This window comes from Poecilia mexicana, unplaced genomic scaffold, assembly GCF_051168715.1.
Source record: "Poecilia mexicana isolate PSO_F unplaced genomic scaffold, ASM5116871v1 scaffold_9, whole genome shotgun sequence".
Lineage (NCBI taxonomy): Eukaryota > Metazoa > Chordata > Actinopteri > Cyprinodontiformes > Poeciliidae > Poecilia > Poecilia mexicana.
The window spans coordinates 6,641,336-6,659,906 of record NW_028263378.1 but is presented as its reverse complement, the minus strand read 5'-3'; the positions used below and the strand labels follow the sequence as shown (position 1 = coordinate 6,659,906).

Here is an 18,571-nt window from a genome sequence, read left to right as displayed (position 1 = left end):
AAGGTCTAAAACCCCTGAAGTTTGTCTAACTATGAATATGCAATCAAATAATGATTTGATTGAATGAAAGAATCTTGGACACCAAAACCATCTCTATCCCAGTGTTCCCCAGCCTGGATCTACTTCTAATTGCAGCATTATGAAACACTTCCCTCTCACTGCTTGCTTATGAAGTTATCTATCATGCTTCTTACTTGGCAGCATTTTAGTGCAATTAAAAATGACATCTCTTTCCATTTCTGTTTTTCTTTTAATTAACCTATCTGTCTAACACACATTAACATGCAGGGACAGGACAAGCAACACTGAACTGAAACAACTAATGCTTAATAATTAGACACAGCAGATATCTCTCACAGTATTTGCTCAGTACTTAGCACGCCACAAATATCTATAAACAAATATACTCAACTAAGAAATTCATCCTGGCTCTGACTGGTTGTTTCTGACTGGAAGCTATGTATTTCTGCAGATGGCAGTAGGACCACAGGGAGGAAGCAGAGGAGCGCAATAAAAAAAATAAAAAATAGATAAATCATCTACTGCAGCTTTAAGAATCAGCTGAGCACTATAATAATCAAATAATCAAATATTTCCTCGTCAAGTTAATTCATCATGCTGTCAGTTTTAAGCAGGAGATTTGCATCAATTTTGTAGCAATAGTGCTTATAATTTTTAAACAGTGCTGGTCTGAATTCATGTTGATAGAAAGTGAATTCAAAGGAAATATATTGAGTAACATATTTGGTGACGGCAACATAAGCCCTAAGATATCTGACATTTCCTTTTTACTGTGTTTACTTTAAATCATATTTGGGAACAGAATTGTGCTAGTGTGTATTTTTTAATTCAGAACTTTAGATACACTTAAGAAATAAAAGGACTTTTCTCAAATTGCACAATGTGATGACTCCCAAACCCTATTTCCTGTTTTGAATTAGATGCAACTTACAGAAGCCTGCATGAGTCCAACCAAAGAATGTCAGGCTTAAAAGTGACCAGAATTTTAAATAGTGAGGACAAGAATTGCATTAAAAACATTATGGAAAAAATGCTGCAGTTATTAAACTTTGACTGTGTTTTTTATGTAGAAGATAAAAAACACATCCAACAACTGACAGGCAGCTGAGTTGTGAGTTTAAAAGGCTGCTACTGGGCGTTTTTCTAAACTAATGCTGCAAATCCATAATCAGCAAAGCAGAATGTGACAGTGATTATGACACATTTCCCTAATTGCTTTGGACAATAAAAAAAATGAAAAGCAGGCAACTGAGGACGGATTGTTTCAAAACTACTTTCAAAAAGCTAGAAAAAGACAGTTGTAACTGACTTTAATTCTATGTTATTATATACAAGAGGAAAATATTTTGGATTAATAAAGCCGTTTCTTAGAGCTGGTATATGCATGGGTGAAAGCTCTACAAAAAGCCAGAGCATCAAAATCTCCTCCAATGATCTGCCTCCATCATTACCACCATTTAAGTCCTGATAAAATCACCTCCACTGATCTTAATTACACTGGCAAGACAAAGCAGAGGAGTTCAATGTTAAATGCACCAGAGAACTCCAGAAAAAGTGTTGTAATGGTCCAGAAGATGAGCTAATTCTATGGGACACATAAATACTGATTTTTCTCTTTTTTCAGAGCCTGTCCCCTGATGATTCTACTTCTAATTAACCTTCCCATGTGTGTTATTCTCCTGGGAAGTGCCCTGAGCCACTGAAATGTTCACACAGTCCTACATGTAGACGGCTAAAAGCCCCTTGGGAGACATAAATCAGAACAGAAAGTGCTCAAATTTATATTTTCACAACATGTGTATGTCTGTAACAAAACTCCTTCGGCCACTGTTAAACAGATTGTTTATGTTCCCAACAATGGACCCTTACACAACACCCAGCATTGTCTAAAAAACATACGGACATATTTCGGTTTTCTGTTCCACTGCAGTAACAACAGTAACCCTTGGACTAACAACATGTTTAAGACACAGCCATTAGGCTGCTGATGAGAACAAGTCTGGAGGACTTTAAGTGTCGCCCACCCACTCTGTGCTGATGGTGATGACTAATACCACCTATGGTCTGAACCGCAAGCTCTAGTAGCTCCACAGAAACAGAAAAGTAACCAGAAACTACAGCCACTTTAAAAAACAGAAAATCTTTCTGGTGACATTACTAAATTGGATTCAAATATGAGTAGCAACCCATAAGATTTTATGGGTTATAAACAGATTATAAAAAGAATGATTTAGAATAAAAAAAATACTATGTTTTATCTATTTGGACTTGATTTTTAAATGTAAGGATAACCTATAAGAAATCAGGTTCTCAGTTCTCACAAAACATATTATTTATTTAGAAATTTCAGCAGCTGTTATATCTGCTCCCCTGTTTCCTTCATTTCTCTTATCTGTAATCGACATAATGCTTGCGTTCCTGCGGGTTTTTGGGTTTACCGCGCCTCATTTCTGTGTTTGTCTTTGTTCCCGGTCTTATCAGCCTCGTAAACACATTGAGATGGAAATAATGCAGGCATTGAGTCCCAGCAGTCCCCTCCGCCACAGAATTGGAGCAAACAAAACAGCTGCTGTCATCAGAGCATGACTATTGTCTGAGGACATTTTACTTGTGCTTATGACTCTGGATAACAGTATCTGGCTGAGTCAACCAGAACCCCCTTTAATCGAACATGTCATTTTGATTTACAGAATCATTAGAATTGGGCTGCTTTGAAAAACATCCAACTAGTTTACATCACATCGTATCTTTTGCTTCCTGCACAATTTAGACAGATTTCTATATTAAACATCCAAAAAACAAAAGGAATGCCAGAGAGAAGCTGTTGCTGTCAGCATTAGTGTTTCATCTTCCTTTCAAGTGCCACATTTTGACACTGAAGATGCTATTAAGAGTTAATTAAGTGACCAATTAAAAGTGTTCACTCTGTTTACATTGTGTCAACCAACACACTGTCTTGATTAGATGAGAAAACCCCCAACATAATGACAGATATGCAGAGGATTTATTTGCATGTATGTAAAATACAAGGGAATCTTAAAACATTTCTGTAATTCAACTAAAAAAGTTAACTTAATGCCTTGATCCATCAGACAGATGTTTATCATTACCTTAAAAATATAGCTCATAGATAACACATGAACTTCAATTTATGAGAAAAAAATAACATTCCATAAGACAAAAACAGAATTACTTTCATGCAAACATTTGTCCATTTATGGTCTATAAAAATCATAGGAAGACAGCTGACTGTCAAAGTGTAATAATAATGGTAAATTGAGTGGAAGGAAAAACTGTGTTTATGTGCTTTATGTCATACTGCATAAAATACTAAAACACACATTGTTGCAATAATTCATGAAAAATAGTCCCAGACAATGATTGAGTGTCTATATTGTACAAAGAGGTGTTTTGCTGGAGCCTGATATGTCTGTATTAAAAAATGCCTTATTTTCTGTTTCGTGATATTCTCATTTTCATTAGCTAAAAACTTATCAAAATTAACAGGCATAAATTCACAGATTATTCTGTGTGTAATTAAATTGTTAGTTTAACATTTCAAGATGCAATAAAATAAACTTTTTAATGGTATTCAAATTTTGAGATGCACCTGTATGTGGAGCCTAATTTCTGTTTATGACTCTGAAAAAGATTTTCCCCCTTTCATGAATGACAATGTGAGAAATAAGCTCACATAAACAAGCCAAGACACTCAGTCACAGATCCACAGGTGTGCACACTATTATACCCACACTTTGAATCCGTACACCCGTGGAGACAATACTCCCACTCTCTCTCTCACACACACACACACACACACACACACACACACACACACACACACACGCACACACACACACACACACACACACACACACACACACACACACATGTTTGTGTTGCTATCTTTGTGGGGACTTTCCATTGACTTCCATTCATTTCTACAGCCTAAACCTTACCTTTACCCTTTTCCTAACCCTAACCATCACATACCTAACCCTAACCCTAACCAAAACTCAATTCATACCTTAGCCCTAACTCTGACCAATGACCCAAAAACAGGGTTTCCCCTTGTGGGGACCAGGTTCTGGTCCCCACAAGGGGAGCAATTGGTCCCCACAACGTAGTATATGTCAGGAAAATCGGCCCCACAAGGTATTACACACACACACACACGCACACACACACACACACACACACACACACATGATCTGACACATTAATTGCTTGTCAGACACAGATTCAGCTTGATTGTTCCTCTTCAGCCCCCACACACTCAAGTTGTCATTTTAGCCCTCTGACACTCAACCCTTATAATAATGACAATCTAGGAAGGATATTTCATGCACCACACACACACGCACGCACACACACATACAGTTTCAAACTGTACTCTCATTTCCACATTGGAGAAACAAAGACAACAGCATGAGAAGTCACTGATTCTAGCAGCACAGAAGGGCATGATACTGTAAAAGTGACAAATGTCAACAAACTTTGCCAAAACACACTCTGGTCATTTCATTCTCAGTGACAGGCGCTGATTCACACGTGATTTGGTGACATTAGAGCAAAGTAAAACTTGACTACTTTGAAGATGCAACATGTTATCAGCCTTAGATAAATGCTTTTAGCTGAACTAGAAGCATCAGCCAAGACAAGTAAATAAGAATAAGATTATAGCTAGTAGCTTTTTAAAGTATGGATAAGGTTACAGCTTCACTTACAAATCTACATAAAGGTAAAACCTGAATTTTATTTTAAATGTTTTTATTGTGATGCTAACGTTGGACCATGAGACATTAAAGTAGTGCATATAATGAAATGGAAGGGAAATTATACATGGTTTTCAAAACAGCTCATGAATAATAAAATTCAAGGTGATGCTGATATTTTTATTTGCCTGAGACAAGCAAAAAAATATATTATAATACATGACTGTACAAACAAACCTGTGGTGTAGATTTGTTTCAGTCTCCTTGAGTCACTTTAAAACTCAATTTTCTTGCAATTACAACTGTAAGTCTTTTGGATTAGTATCTTTACACCAGCTTTAGACATATAGGATAAAAATTATGCCAATATTTTTTTGCAAAGTCACTAAAGCTCAGTCTATGAACCTCAGTTATCAACTCATATGACCACAGTTCATGCCGTTTTGTAAGAATTTACATTGCGGGATGATGTGACCTTGTAGTCCAACTTACTCTAGACTGGATATGAGGCAGAACTGACTGAGTTATTCTTTAAGACTTACTCATATAAAAAGGAGGATGATCATTAAGGCAAAAAGCTGCAGTTTACTCCTCAACCTCACAATTAATCACTGTCAGTTCTACCAAAGTCCAAGGTATTCTGAAAACTTCTGATGACAAAAACTTTTGCAGCTCAATACAGGTTTTATTGCATTTGATGTGTTGTATGGATGTGGTTAACTTCTTTTTTAATACAGCTGATATTAGTAACTGCTCTACTGTGGCACAGGTGGTTCAAGCCATCTGTGCACTAATCGGAGCGCCGGGGATTCAATCTCCAGCTCGTCCACATGCTGAAATGTCATTTAAGGAGGAACAGTTTCTCCTGAGGGCAGCACAGGAGATTGCATTTCTTTTCTTCACCAACATTATGAGAGTGTGTGAGAATGGAATTACTGAGAAATGATATTAGAGGCTTTGATTCATGCTCTGGTCCAAGATTGATTCTCAAGTTGCTATTACTTTAAGAGTTGGACATTTCACATTTCAGTTAAAGGATAATGTTTAAGTGACACATTTTAATTCCTTCAACTTTTTTACATTTTGTCGTGTCACAACCATCAAATTCAGAGCAGTTTATTAGGAATTGTTATGTTCTATAATAACACAATATAGTCCATAACTGAGAAGTGGAGGGCAGGGTATATATTTGTAACTAACACTACACATCCCCCCTTTAGTGTATTGTGATTTCTTTACACTAATAGGTAACAATAGGGAAGCTGGTCAGAGTTGATAGGAAGATGAAATCCTTGAAGAAAATCCTTGCAGTGGCTCACAGTATTGCTGTCTGCCCAGGGAAGGACGATCGCAGTCAGTACACATCCGAAGGGCACAGAATATCAAACCAAGACTAAAAGAGGAATTGTTTTTCTTTCATAACAGTTTGTTTTATTTTATTTTATTATTTTTTTTACACTTTCAGAGGGGGAGTATTCTAAGAAACTAAAGCTGGAGGGAGTGTGATCAAGGTCTGCAACATGCACTGAAATACTCTTTGGAGGAGAAATGGACACATATGCTACATTTTCCCCTTAGCTAAACTAAATGTTAACTATAAAGAGCATTAAGTATTCACATACATTTATTTTGTATGGTCACTGCATTTTGAAAATATCCATAGATCTGTTGAAAAGAAGATCATTAAGCTGATGCAATGTCATCTGAAGACTGATCATTCTACAGCAGAATAATCAAGAGTTTACATCAATCCATCAACATCTTGTGAATGGTCAAGCACAAAAAAATTAAAATAAAATACATTGGAAGTTTTAAATGATAGCTAAAGAGTAAAAATATCTTTGTCTCTTTTAGATGATTTGACATACAGTCAAATCCAGAAGCCGCTCATCTTAGACAAATGTGTTACAAATTGTTCACTCTAAGGCCTTCAACAAACTGAGACGAACGATTCATACATTTGTTACGACAGGATGCAGCAGCACAGAAAATTATGTAGTTAATATGCCGGGCCAATTGGTGGCGCTGTAACACTGACACAGAATGATAGAGAAAATATTGAATGCTGCCATTTTTGTTATTTGTGAGTGAGGAGGCTGAGATGGAGTTATGATGTCACTGTTTTTAAATAAGACAGGGCTGGTATGGCCAAACCAGCATTCTGAAATGCATCCACTCTGGAACCCGGTTTCAAAAATGATCGTTTCTGGTTTGCCAAGACAAAGAATCTGTATGGATTCACAGCCGACTAAAGACCTTTACAGATATACCCAAAATGGCCCCCATGTGGACAGGAGCTGACATGATTGAAACGGCTGACCGTAAAGCAACACAATCAAATCCCATGGACAATACTGGGGTTAAAAAAAATAAACAAATAAATAAAAAATAAAAAGAGGTTTTAGAAGGATACCTTCAACTATCAAGCAGTAATAACCAACTGGATGAGCATCTCCTTCTCAAAACCAATAAAAGAACCAGATAAAGGTTTTAAACCGATGGTAAAGATAAACTATAATCACATACAGTAACACCTACGATTTACAGGTCCAGTCCTCCAGTGAATGATGCCCTCACAGTCTGGATCACTGCCCCAACAGGCCCCATGCAATTACACCGGACCTCTTTACAGGCCAGCTTGCAACTACAATAGTTCTGGGCAGATATAAATCACCCCCACCTCTGCTTAGACGTGATCCCGGAGGACAGGTAGCTCGCATAGCCCGACTGCTGCCACTAATTATCTCTCACCTGGCCACTGGCAGTCAGCGACATCCACTGCTGCTGTACCCTCTTTGCCACTGGCTGTATCAGAGGTAATACATACAGGGTCATGTTGGACATTAGTGACTAAAGCAAAGGGGAATAAAACAGAGAGGAATTTCATAGATAGATCATTGTATTTTCATAAGGTTGAACTTCACATCATTTTGTATTCCACTGCAAAGTTAGTTTGAGGATTCAATATTCAATGGATTTATTATCCTACACAAAGAAACGGTGGCTTCATCATCATAATTAGATTTTAATTTTGTATACCTTACACTTTGTTTTGCGGTTTACCATTAAAGATTGTCATTGAGTGGTTTGGGTCTGGTCCTGATGAATGTGAACATTTTCATTTTATTCCTAGCAGTTCTGTTGTCGGATCAATTATGTTAGATATTTCCACTAAGACTGCAGCAGCTGCAGGTTTGTTTTGGTATGTAGTGTGGTGTAAGTTAGCTAAGTTTCTTGTTTTGCTGTCAATTACACACATAGAGACACAAACCTGTGGTGACAGGACTATTGGTTGCGTTGTTTTTGACAACACCTTTATTAACTAGACCAAGCATGAACTCAAAAGGAACTGGTTATTTTCCATCAAGAACCAGCAGATGTGGATTGAAGATAAATGTGGCTGAAGAATCAACTCATTTTGCAATCTACACTAATTTCTGCTACCCTTTGCAAACTAAATTAGTTATCTTTGAAATGAGAAAATTCATTCCAGCTTCAGTGGAAATGATTAGCAAAATGTTGGGATTTTTCACACAAGCCTAAACAGTTTAACGGTGCTGTTTTCTAATTGCGACCAGATGCTAATTTGCAATGGATTGTAAATCAGGGCTCTAGTGGGGGCAATCCCAACACAAATGGGTAATGCATCCTACTGGTGTTTGTCACGTAAAATGAAACTGGTGTTTTGAGAAGGCAGCTTCTGTGTTGCTTGCGTAAATGGAAATCTCAATGATACAAAACACGGATGAAACCAGCAAACTACCAAGCAGATCCATTTTTTTTTATTACTGTATAAGTGTTGGTGGCAAAGCGGAAAAGACTAACTTGAAATGGGAAAAATGTGGAGAACACATTTATTGACCGGCAGCTCTTCAGTCTTTCCAGTAATAAGATGTGTGGCTTTATTTCCACTAAAAAAGAAGCCATGGTTTTACCTCTAGTCCCAATAGACTTGTCTCTAAACACAACATTGGTGCTGCAGTCCACACCCCTTTCCTAACAAGTTTAGAGACTGAAGCAGAGTAATGGTTAATGGAGGCAGCATGGATTTTGTTACTGACGACACTTTCACATATAAGACACCCTGTTGCACCTCAAAATTTTTTCCTGAGATCCATTTTTTTAAAATCACAAAACAAATTTGTTCATTTTTAACTGGTGTGTGTTGTAAGATATAAAGTGCCAGGATTTGAGCAATGCATAGTGAAAGCTTGGAAATTATGCAATAAGCAGTGACCATTAATGTTTTTCCACAGATTGTTGCTTTGATCTGTTAGCTTTGTAATGAACACTATAGTCACAATTGATGAAAACAAGTGGATGTAAAACAGGAATATAAAGAAAGTATGTGCTTTATTTTAATTTTTTGTTGGCATTAGTAACCTGAATGTTTTGCCAACACCATTAGAGATAACAATGTGTTTAGTGAGCTAGCACTTGCCCCTGATAATAACCTGGAAGCCATTATGCCTTCTACTCAGCACCCAGTGTAATAAATACAAGAAAAAAAGACTTACGCCATTAGAGCGCTGGCCTGCCGATTCTCCTTCTTTGCATGCACTGCAATCCGACATAATTAGCATCATAATTAATGTGCATACAATCGACTAAAAAATGTTGTCCGCCAAGCTCGGAGTCATGGTTTGAAATTCCACTTCAGGAATTAGGAAACTGCCCACTCCTGCACATACGCATGTGAAACAGCTTATTTGATTTGAGGAAGCAAACTCTCCTCTGTAATGCAATTTTTGGCCGTGTCCGAGAATGGTATAGGTCTGTGGTTGCATCCAGCATACATACACTCACACATACAGTTATATGTGGATGCCAGCATTTTCTCAACCAGTCGTTTGTTGGTAGCCAAGCAACAAGCTTTAATTACGCTTTGGAGCTAAAAAGTGATCAGCAAAAACAGGAACCAACAGGAGGAAGCGTTCAAATGAGCAAAAATAATCACAATATTCTAATAATTATATATACAACATGGAACAAAGCATAAATAAAACAGTCAGTTCAAATAAACCTGATTTTTTTCTACACATTTATATGTATAAACTGTTGAATTATCTGCCCTACATTCACGCCATTGATACATTTTTCAACATTAAAGAATAAACTGACAAGCACCACTGGAGAGAATATACCTGCCAACAGAGAAATCACTGGACCTATTGGGAAAGCAAAAAGATCATTTGTGGGCGAGGGGTGGTCAGAAGCCCTGACGTTCTCGATGCTATGTGCAGACAAAGGCCTCGCACTGATAGAAAATCTACTGGCAACAATTTACAGCGGGAAGCCCCAGAGACACAGAGAGACTGAACACACATAGGCCTGAGAGCGGCAGTGCTGGTAAACAGAATCGTATATTTACTTATAAATATTCTGACTCAAACTGAAATATGATGATATTTATTTTTTATTCAACTCAGGAAGCGTAAAATAAATCACGGTGTCTTTGCTGCAACATGACTTCTGTTGAGAATAAACAAACCTGATGTCCAGCTTTCACAGTAAAGTCCTCTGTTTTATCGCTTTGAAAAGGGCAATGCTGTTCGTCACAAAAACTGGTGTCAGTTTATATTATACACACAAAACTACGTCTTTACAGTTGGTGATGCTTATTATGCCAAATTATTTTTGTGTTTGTTTTAATTTAATAATTATTATTGTTATATCACCAACCAGCTTTGTATTATAAACAAATAATAGATGATTCAAGATCACAAGGAAATGCAAAAGAAAGAAATCTCAAACAAACTGTAACTAAAAGTACCAAATCTGTACCTGAAAAAAAAACAACTATAAATGAGGTACTCAGGTGAGATGTGTTCTCTTTAATGGTTCCTCTGGTGTATGCAGACCTGCTCACACTGGTCCATGAGGCAACATTCTTTTTATGATTACATCATATCCAGCTAGTAGATTAAAGTACAAGTTAATATGTATAAAACATGCAGCGCAGCAAGTTTATTGGACGTACCAAAACAATAACACAGTGACGCAGCAGTCGTCTGTTTTCTAGCACCACGGCCAGAGAAACAGCGACTGCTGATCCTTCAGTGAAATGACTTCATTTCAGCACCATGGAGAGGTCCTACGGTACTCAGTGGCGGTTCAGGCTAATTCTTCCTCTCATGGGTCATAAACAGCATCTGTTGGTCTGCCTCCCCAACCGCAGCACTGACAAAAAATCCTCCCAGTGTTAAAAGACTCCCAGAGTCCCCCAGCACTAGTAGCTGTGGCACATAATAGCTTACAAGCAAAATGTTTTTCTGTTCTAAAAGAATTCATATTAAAAAGGAAAAAAAAACTAGTCACAGTCTGGTTTTTATAGCTTTTTTTAGCTAAGTCTGTTCGGTTTATGGCTTTGTTGTTTCAGGGACAGATTACTTTAATACAGAATTCAATGTGGTTAATTCTCTGCCTTTCAAGCACAAAAAAGGTTTCAAAATGTGAAAAGTCATTAGAGAAGGTTTATTAAATCATCCAAAAAGTTAATTTCTCTGCTGCCATTTTACAAATATTAAGTGAAAAGCAGTCAGGTTTTGAAGAATAGTAAGACCCTTTCCCCCAAAGAAACCTCTTACAGCTCTGTTTACTTTCTATGTTTTACTTTAACTACACATAAAACCAAAAGATAAGGTCCTGCTGCTGTCTCTAAGGGCTCATAAGAAAAACTAATCATGGAAAGTGTAGCAAAGACATAAATAAAAAAGAAAGAACAGCTTAGTGTTGTAGACCTCACTTAATATATTCGTCCTAGGAGAGTAGAATACATGCATGCACAGAGGCCAGTCCAGAAATATCCCCTGACAAGCAATCAGATGTTATAGCACAGTAAATACAAGCTTTTCCTGCTACCTGTCATCATTCTGAAACGTCTGGTCCCCCAGCAGCAGGTCCCTGAAGCGGTAGCGAGGTGGAAGAGGAGGCACCTCTGTATCCACATCTGCCATCTTAAGAGACGAGATATCCAGAATAACACCGGAGTTGCTGCTATTGTTTTTCTGCAGGGTCTCAGAGGAGGACCTGCACAACAAGAAGCAGAGCAGCACCTGTTCCATCAACATGCAAGCTTTGGTAGAGCAACTATGACATTTTAGTAGGATTTTTCACTAAAACCTCATGTGCTAGTAAGACGTAAAGTTGGATACATTAGGATGATTAGAATCTTCATGAGAAAATGGAGGATTTAAAACTCCTTGTAAAAAGTATTGTTAGTCCTTTGACCTTTAGACAAATACACTTAAATGTATTTTAGAATCTTATGTGACAGATTGGCACAAAGTAGTGCATAGTTTTAAAAATGACACATGGTTTTCAAATATACAACACATATAAGCCATTTGTATTCAGCCTCACTGAGTCAATATTTTGTAGAAATTACTTTTCACTTTAATTACAGTTCCAAGTCTTTTCAGGTACAATATTTGTCTACCTGCTTTGCACATTTGAAGACTGAAGTTTCTGCACAGTCTTCACAAAATATTTCAGACTGAGTCACAGCAGGTGGACAGTATTTAGACATTTTGCAGTTGAATTTAAGGCCTTCAACTGGGCCACATAAATTATTTAAACCTGCATGTTGTACTGTTGAAGATGAACCTCCACTCTGGTCTCATATGTTTTGCAGTCTCTGACAGGTTTCCGCTCTGTATTTAACTCCATCCATCTTCCTGTCAGCCCTGACCATGATGCTGTTTAACAACAGGGAAAGTGTGCTGAGGGAGATAAGCAGCGGTTGTTTCACTTCAAACAAATTGCTGTCTCTTCTAAATGGTTTGTGTAAAAGAAAACTTACTGTCTTTGTAGGTTATCAGTCGTTCTTTCCATATTAAATGATGAATTGAATAGTGCTCTGTGAGAAGCTGAACACTTTAGATATAGCTTTACAACCTAACTGTTTGCTTTTGTCTTCATGGTGTTTGTTCAGTTATGTTCTCAAATAAACATCTGAGGCTTTTGGAAATCGGCTGTATTCAGACTGAGATTAAATTATACACAGGATGATTTTTTTTTTACTAACTGGGTGAATTCTGAAAACAGTTGTTTTGATTATGAGAAAAAAGAGTAAAGGAGATAAATACAAATGTAGCAATTTCTTTATACTTCCCAATTATACACTACTTTGTGTTGAACTGTCACATAAAATGTGAAAACAATACAGGTTTGTTCTTGTAACATTACATAATCTGGAAGAGTTCAAAAGTTATGAATACCTTTCTCAGAATATTACAGTGTTTTTCAGGCTAGTAAACAATCTGCAACAAAACTGAAAAATAAAGATTAAAATAAATCACGCTGTGGAAAAACGTGTTTCTGTTGGCTGTTTTTCAAGAATAGCATTCTGTTATAAAAACTGATTAATAAATACATAGACTTTTTTCACGAAATAACTGAGTCTACTGATGCAATATGATATATGTTTTTCAAAACACCGAACCATTTCCCTACCATCGAAGTGGACAAAGTGTTTACAGAAAATCATGAAAAAATAACCCTCGGACAACACGTTGTGTTCATGTCTGTCTACGGTTCTGACTTCAAAACACTGCTCTTTACTGTTTCTAGAGTCACATGTTGGGAGATGCTTCAGGAAATTACCTGTCGCCATGGGAACTTGATGATCGGCGTGGAGGACTCATGATTGCCTCTTGTGGGGGGGATTGAAGTGAGAAATGAGAGAAACAGAAGAGGGAGAAACATGAACAAGAGGATTCAAAGATGATTGTTGAACTTTCACTTCTTTAGGACTTTGCAGGAATGCCATATGATTACATAAACTGTTTCTCAGTTAAAGACTGCCCAGAGGTAAGCAATCTCTCTCTCTCTCTCTTTCTCTCTCTCTCTCTCTCTCAGGTTGCTGCTCCTCAAACCGAGAAGGATTACACTGACACACTGTAATGCAATTGTATGGTTTATGGTGTACATTCTGATGACAAGGGAAGCAACAACGCTGCAGGGGTTAAGTGGCCATTATCTACATAGAGAACATGTTTATTAAACCCACCCTAGAGTAGGATTTAATTTCTGGAAACATGGTAAGGTGGAATCCACATATCAAGGGGATTCTAAGCCTATTTTCTGCTTATGAAGCAAACGGGGAAAAATAAATAATTTCAAAAATAGGACACCTATTTCTGTTGTACCTAAACTCTACACCTACCCAGTGCATGAGCTGTCACACTGAACATATTGAGACAGCTTCATATTTGTGGAACTTTCTTTTGTTCTCATTCATTGCTCAATCACTAACTAGGCAAACATTAGGTTAATCATCCAGATCTATGCACTATGCGTGTTTGTGTTGCTGTGTGGTCATCACAGCACAGTGTGGGCAGCCCTGAGTGGGCCACTATCACCAGGCATGATCTCCCTCATCAGTGCTGACAAAGACCCAAACAAGTCCTGTCCAAGGAAGGGCAAAGTGAGATCAGCAAATAAATGTGGGAAAAAAAAGAACAAACAGGAAAACTATAAAGAGAAATTAACATAATGTGTAAATCTCCCCTTTATGTAAGAGGGGAGGAAAAAGCAACCAATTATTTTGAGGTTTATTTACTGGATGCTTTCAAGTCATACATGGACTTTTTCTGCCCTTTATGGTCACAACAAATAGAACTCTTTGTAATCATGATCATCATAAAACTGAAAAATAAAGATTATGGATCAAAATGTGGGTTAATTTTGATAATTGATATGATCAGAATTTTCTTAATATTGTGCAGCCTAATCTGATATCTGTAAAAAGCAGCAGATGTGCTTAAAATTCTGGTTTAAAAGCCGCAACTGTTTCAAACTAACTTAACTTTGTCATCATATAAAAATTATAAAAATAAAATTGCTGCATGTTAAACCAAACTATTTAAAATGCTGGCTGCAGCTTGTACTCTTCATTCTGGAAAGAAGAGCTAGAAACATTATGACACTTGCCAGATACAACATCTGGAGTAAAATATATCTTTAAGACACATTTTAGGGAAACACAACATCAAGGATCAAATACGATCAGATTAAAGAGCCAGAAAAACTAAAAATCATCAACGTGTGAAATAATAAATCGGCATTGTGCTTTCCATTTTTTCATGGTGGAAAGTATTTTTAGATCACATAAAGAGTTTTATGAGTCATGCCTACATATGAATGATGAAGCAAATTGACAAAATGATCTTTCTTTTGCATAATTGTGAAATGGAAGCGCAGCTACAAAGAAAAGGGATGCAAAAAGCCCTTTCACTACAAACACAATTAATGCTGGAAATGTGGATGAGCTCAGTGAAAGTAAACAGGTGAAGGTGACAGGTTTCTACTCAGCTTTCAGAAAAACTCTCTCCTTTTGGAAACAGGTTTAGCACCAGGATTAAGTGACATTGGATTTAAAGGAATAGACAACCTGAAACATTTAATGCCATGGCTGAGACAGATGACTCGAGCAGGGAAGCAACAGTCAGGCCATCATGCAACTCTGTGCATCCTTGTGAATACAGCAATTACCTGCAGAGGGCCACACTTTTTTTTTCTCCGTATCTAAGTGGGGAAAAGAAAAAGACAGAAAACATTTGATTGCAGAGGCCTCAGCATTTTAAATTCCATTTCAGCCTCCACATATGTAGCATCAATTTGAAGCAATCATTTTGGGCCAAAACTAACTGCAGAAAGGCATGCTGTGCTGTGGAGTGTGACCGAACTGTCCTCAGAGTTATGTCTTTAAAGCTACAGTATTATTGCGTAGTTTCAACCTTACAAGCATCTCTGAACAACAGCAAATATAACAACTGCTAACCCGTTTTTAAAAATGGAAAATGAAAAGAGTCTTAATTAGCTTGTGAAGTGTCATAATTTCACCAAAATCCTAATAAATAAATAAATAAATACAGATGAAATCTTTGACCAGCTTTACAACTTTAGGGTGAAGGCAGCTCAGACTTGTGAAAGCACTGCAACAAAACTGGCTGCCAGCAACATGAAGACACATGGATGTTGCTTCTTGCCACTTATAAGAGCAGCACCTCAGGGACAGTTTCCAATAAAGGTTTAACCCTTCAAATTGCCTTATTAGTCATTATATAGTTGCTGTTAGTAGTTCATTCCATCAATGTACTGTCATAAATTGTTGGCGTAAATAGGAACTAAAGTAGATGGTGGCATTCAGTAGAGGTTTAATTCTCTTTATCTTCCAAATTTGCTCCAATATTTTACAATATAATTTGATGTTCATGCTCACAAGTAAACACTGATTAAAGCAAAGATTGTGCAGTCACTGCATGAGGAGTGCTGACGTTCAGATGCATACCAGTAACATTGCTGCTCAGAATTGGAGCAGAAATTGTTTCTACCTGAATGGCTGAATTACATTTTTTTAATCACCAGCAGTTATACACTACTGCAGTCAATTACAGGCAAACTGAGCTCAGCAAGACAGTGCTTTAACACTCCTGGGTGGTATGCTTGTCTGGTAAGTCTTCAAGCTACTGTTCTCAGAGAATGTGAGAATGCCTGCCTAAATTTCCTTTAAAAAGTTTTATTTTATGAACCCAAATTCAAGTTATCCCTACTCTCCTTCTGGTAATTGTGCAATGCTTTGATTCCTATTCTTCAGCAAGTTTTGACTACATTTTAGGTCACCTTGTCCACATCCCCCCCCCCCACATAATATATATATATATATATATATATATATATATATATATATATATATATATATATATATATATATATATATATATATATATATATATAAGATTTTTTAAAAATTGATTGCAGTCTATAAGAAAATATTCCATGCTCTACTGTCTGTGGAAAACACGCTATACTTACAAACATCAATAATAATAATAATAATAATAATAATAATAATAATAATAATAATAATAATAAAATAATAATAATAATACAAGAAAGATTATATTTAGTAATACAGACACCTATCTCGGAAATGTTGTGGCCGATAAAACACCAGAAAACATGCATAATGTTCTTAGAGTAACTTTGTTTACCTAAAGGTGTCCCCCTAGAAGTGTCCCTGTTTCAATCCGAGGTCCCATCATCCTAAACACAGGTTCGGTTTAGATAACCTGCTTTAAATAAACTGTGCATACACCACTGCCTCCATAACGCAGTCTGTTTTCCATCAAGAAATCCCAGCGAATGCTCTGCCATGTCTAAACCGTGACAGTTACATGATGGTTGAGGTACGGGGGAGGAATCCAGATCCGGAACTCAGTCCAGCGGAGTTTCGTTCAAGATTCGGTTCATTCAAATCCAGCGTTAATCCTTTTCACAAAAAGAAACACGTAGTTCTGTTCGGTCAGTTTGACATATTTACATACGGGCCCGCAGGTTTGGTTTTAGTTGGAAAAAATAAAAAAAATAATAATCCCAGCACTCAAAGCTGATTGGTTGACGTACTTCCTAAAGGGTACAGCTTTTACCTGCACACTTCACAGTTAATTTAAATATCAATGCGCGACCCACCAATGCACCGCTGGGGTCAAGACTTCGCCGTCGCTTAGCAACAACTTTGTTTGCTACTATTGACGAACTACGTAACTTAGCGGACGGATGTATCGTGTTAACCTAACGCTATTTTTAGTCCACGTGCTGAAGGTTAAAACTTGATTTCTCCATTTTCCTTCTTTCCAATTAGCTCGCATTCTCTGTATGACCGTTTTCAGCCGCGCTTATATAACAACCGCGCTTGATCTAGAAAAGCAGCTGCAAACCGAGCCGCATCTTGGAGCTTTCTCCGCTGGAGTCCTCTGCCATGTTGTCTCTGCATCTCACACAGGGACGTCATGTAAGCGGCTTGTCCTCCCGGTTTTCATGCATCTCTGTCCGCATCAGCATTTTTTTCCTCCCTTGAACAGTCACAGCGGGGGTAAGGCTGCTGATTTCCCAACCTGAAGTCACTCGCTGGAGTCTCGCCATCTACTGGACAACCTTGACGTAGTGCGTTTTCTGCTGAGGAAATTGTTGCGTTTCATGTTGAGAGGGATTCTCTCATAAAAGGGCTTTTAGTGGAATGAGTTAGCTTTACATTATTGCGGTAATTCTTTCTCCCTACTCATTGAAGTACTCATCTCGATTATTGTATGAAAAAAAACCTGCTTCCTCTTGTTACTGTAACAGAGTGAAATATCAGTGTTGCTCCATTAAATTCAAATTATGCCCACATCAGTCAGAGTCATCTGGTGGTAAAGATGGAAAGTGCAACTACGGTTCTACATCAAGAAATATTACTGCGTAAATGCAACCATTAAACATTTAAACCCAGATTTAATCAAAAACACCCCCAAAATAGAAGCAACGCACAAATTACAAGTTACTATTTGTTTCACCTTTGTGATTCAATAATAGTTATAAAGCCACAGGTCTGCAACAACTTCTGCTTGAACACACGACAATAAAAGTAATTTATCTCAAAACATACCTGCAACAGCTCTGTCTTCTGCTATTTGTCTTACAATAGTCCCCCTCAAGTTGAAGAAAATATTCATTCTGTGCGCACAGACAGGGCGAGTGGGAGACGCCGCTGCTTCAGGAAAAAGCCGTGCCGCTCTCTGTGTGCGCCTTCCTTGTGTTCAGTCCCTCCACTTTTCAGCCCATTATCCTCCAGGGGGAAAGAGCTCTGAGCGTCATCATGTTAGAGCCCACACAACCACTCATGCTTTCACTCTGTCGCTTTATCTCGACGAGGATCTGGATTCCCACAGACTTCTGGATCACCTTTTGATCCGTCTGATTTGCTGTACGTCACAGCCCATTATGCGATTCTGCTGCCAATCAGTGGGTACAGTTAAATCGAGAACTGTGATTGAGTCATTTTGGTTTACAGT

The 18,571-nt window shown here is 37.6% G+C and overlaps 1 protein-coding gene across 2 annotated transcripts in view; it reads right to left on the bottom strand.

Annotated features, from left to right (window-relative positions):
• kcnt1b (potassium sodium-activated channel subfamily T member 1b) overlaps nt 1–18,301 on the bottom strand; it is a 79,082-nt gene extending 60,781 nt beyond the window's left edge. The window contains exons 1-4 of one of the 2 annotated variants that reach the window (XM_014995099.2): nt 18,166–18,301; nt 15,231–15,263; nt 13,341–13,389; nt 11,598–11,765 (exon numbers count right to left, since the gene is read on the bottom strand). In XM_014995099.2, the coding sequence (XP_014850585.2) occupies nt 11,598–11,765; nt 13,341–13,389; nt 15,231–15,263; nt 18,166–18,232 (317 nt within the window). In that variant the 5' untranslated portion in view covers nt 18,233–18,301. The remainder of the gene's footprint in view (nt 1–11,597; nt 11,766–13,340; nt 13,390–15,230; nt 15,264–18,165) is intronic. The other variant, XM_088008676.1, reaches the window with a different exon arrangement.
• Nucleotides 18,302–18,571: the final 270 nt, after the last annotated feature.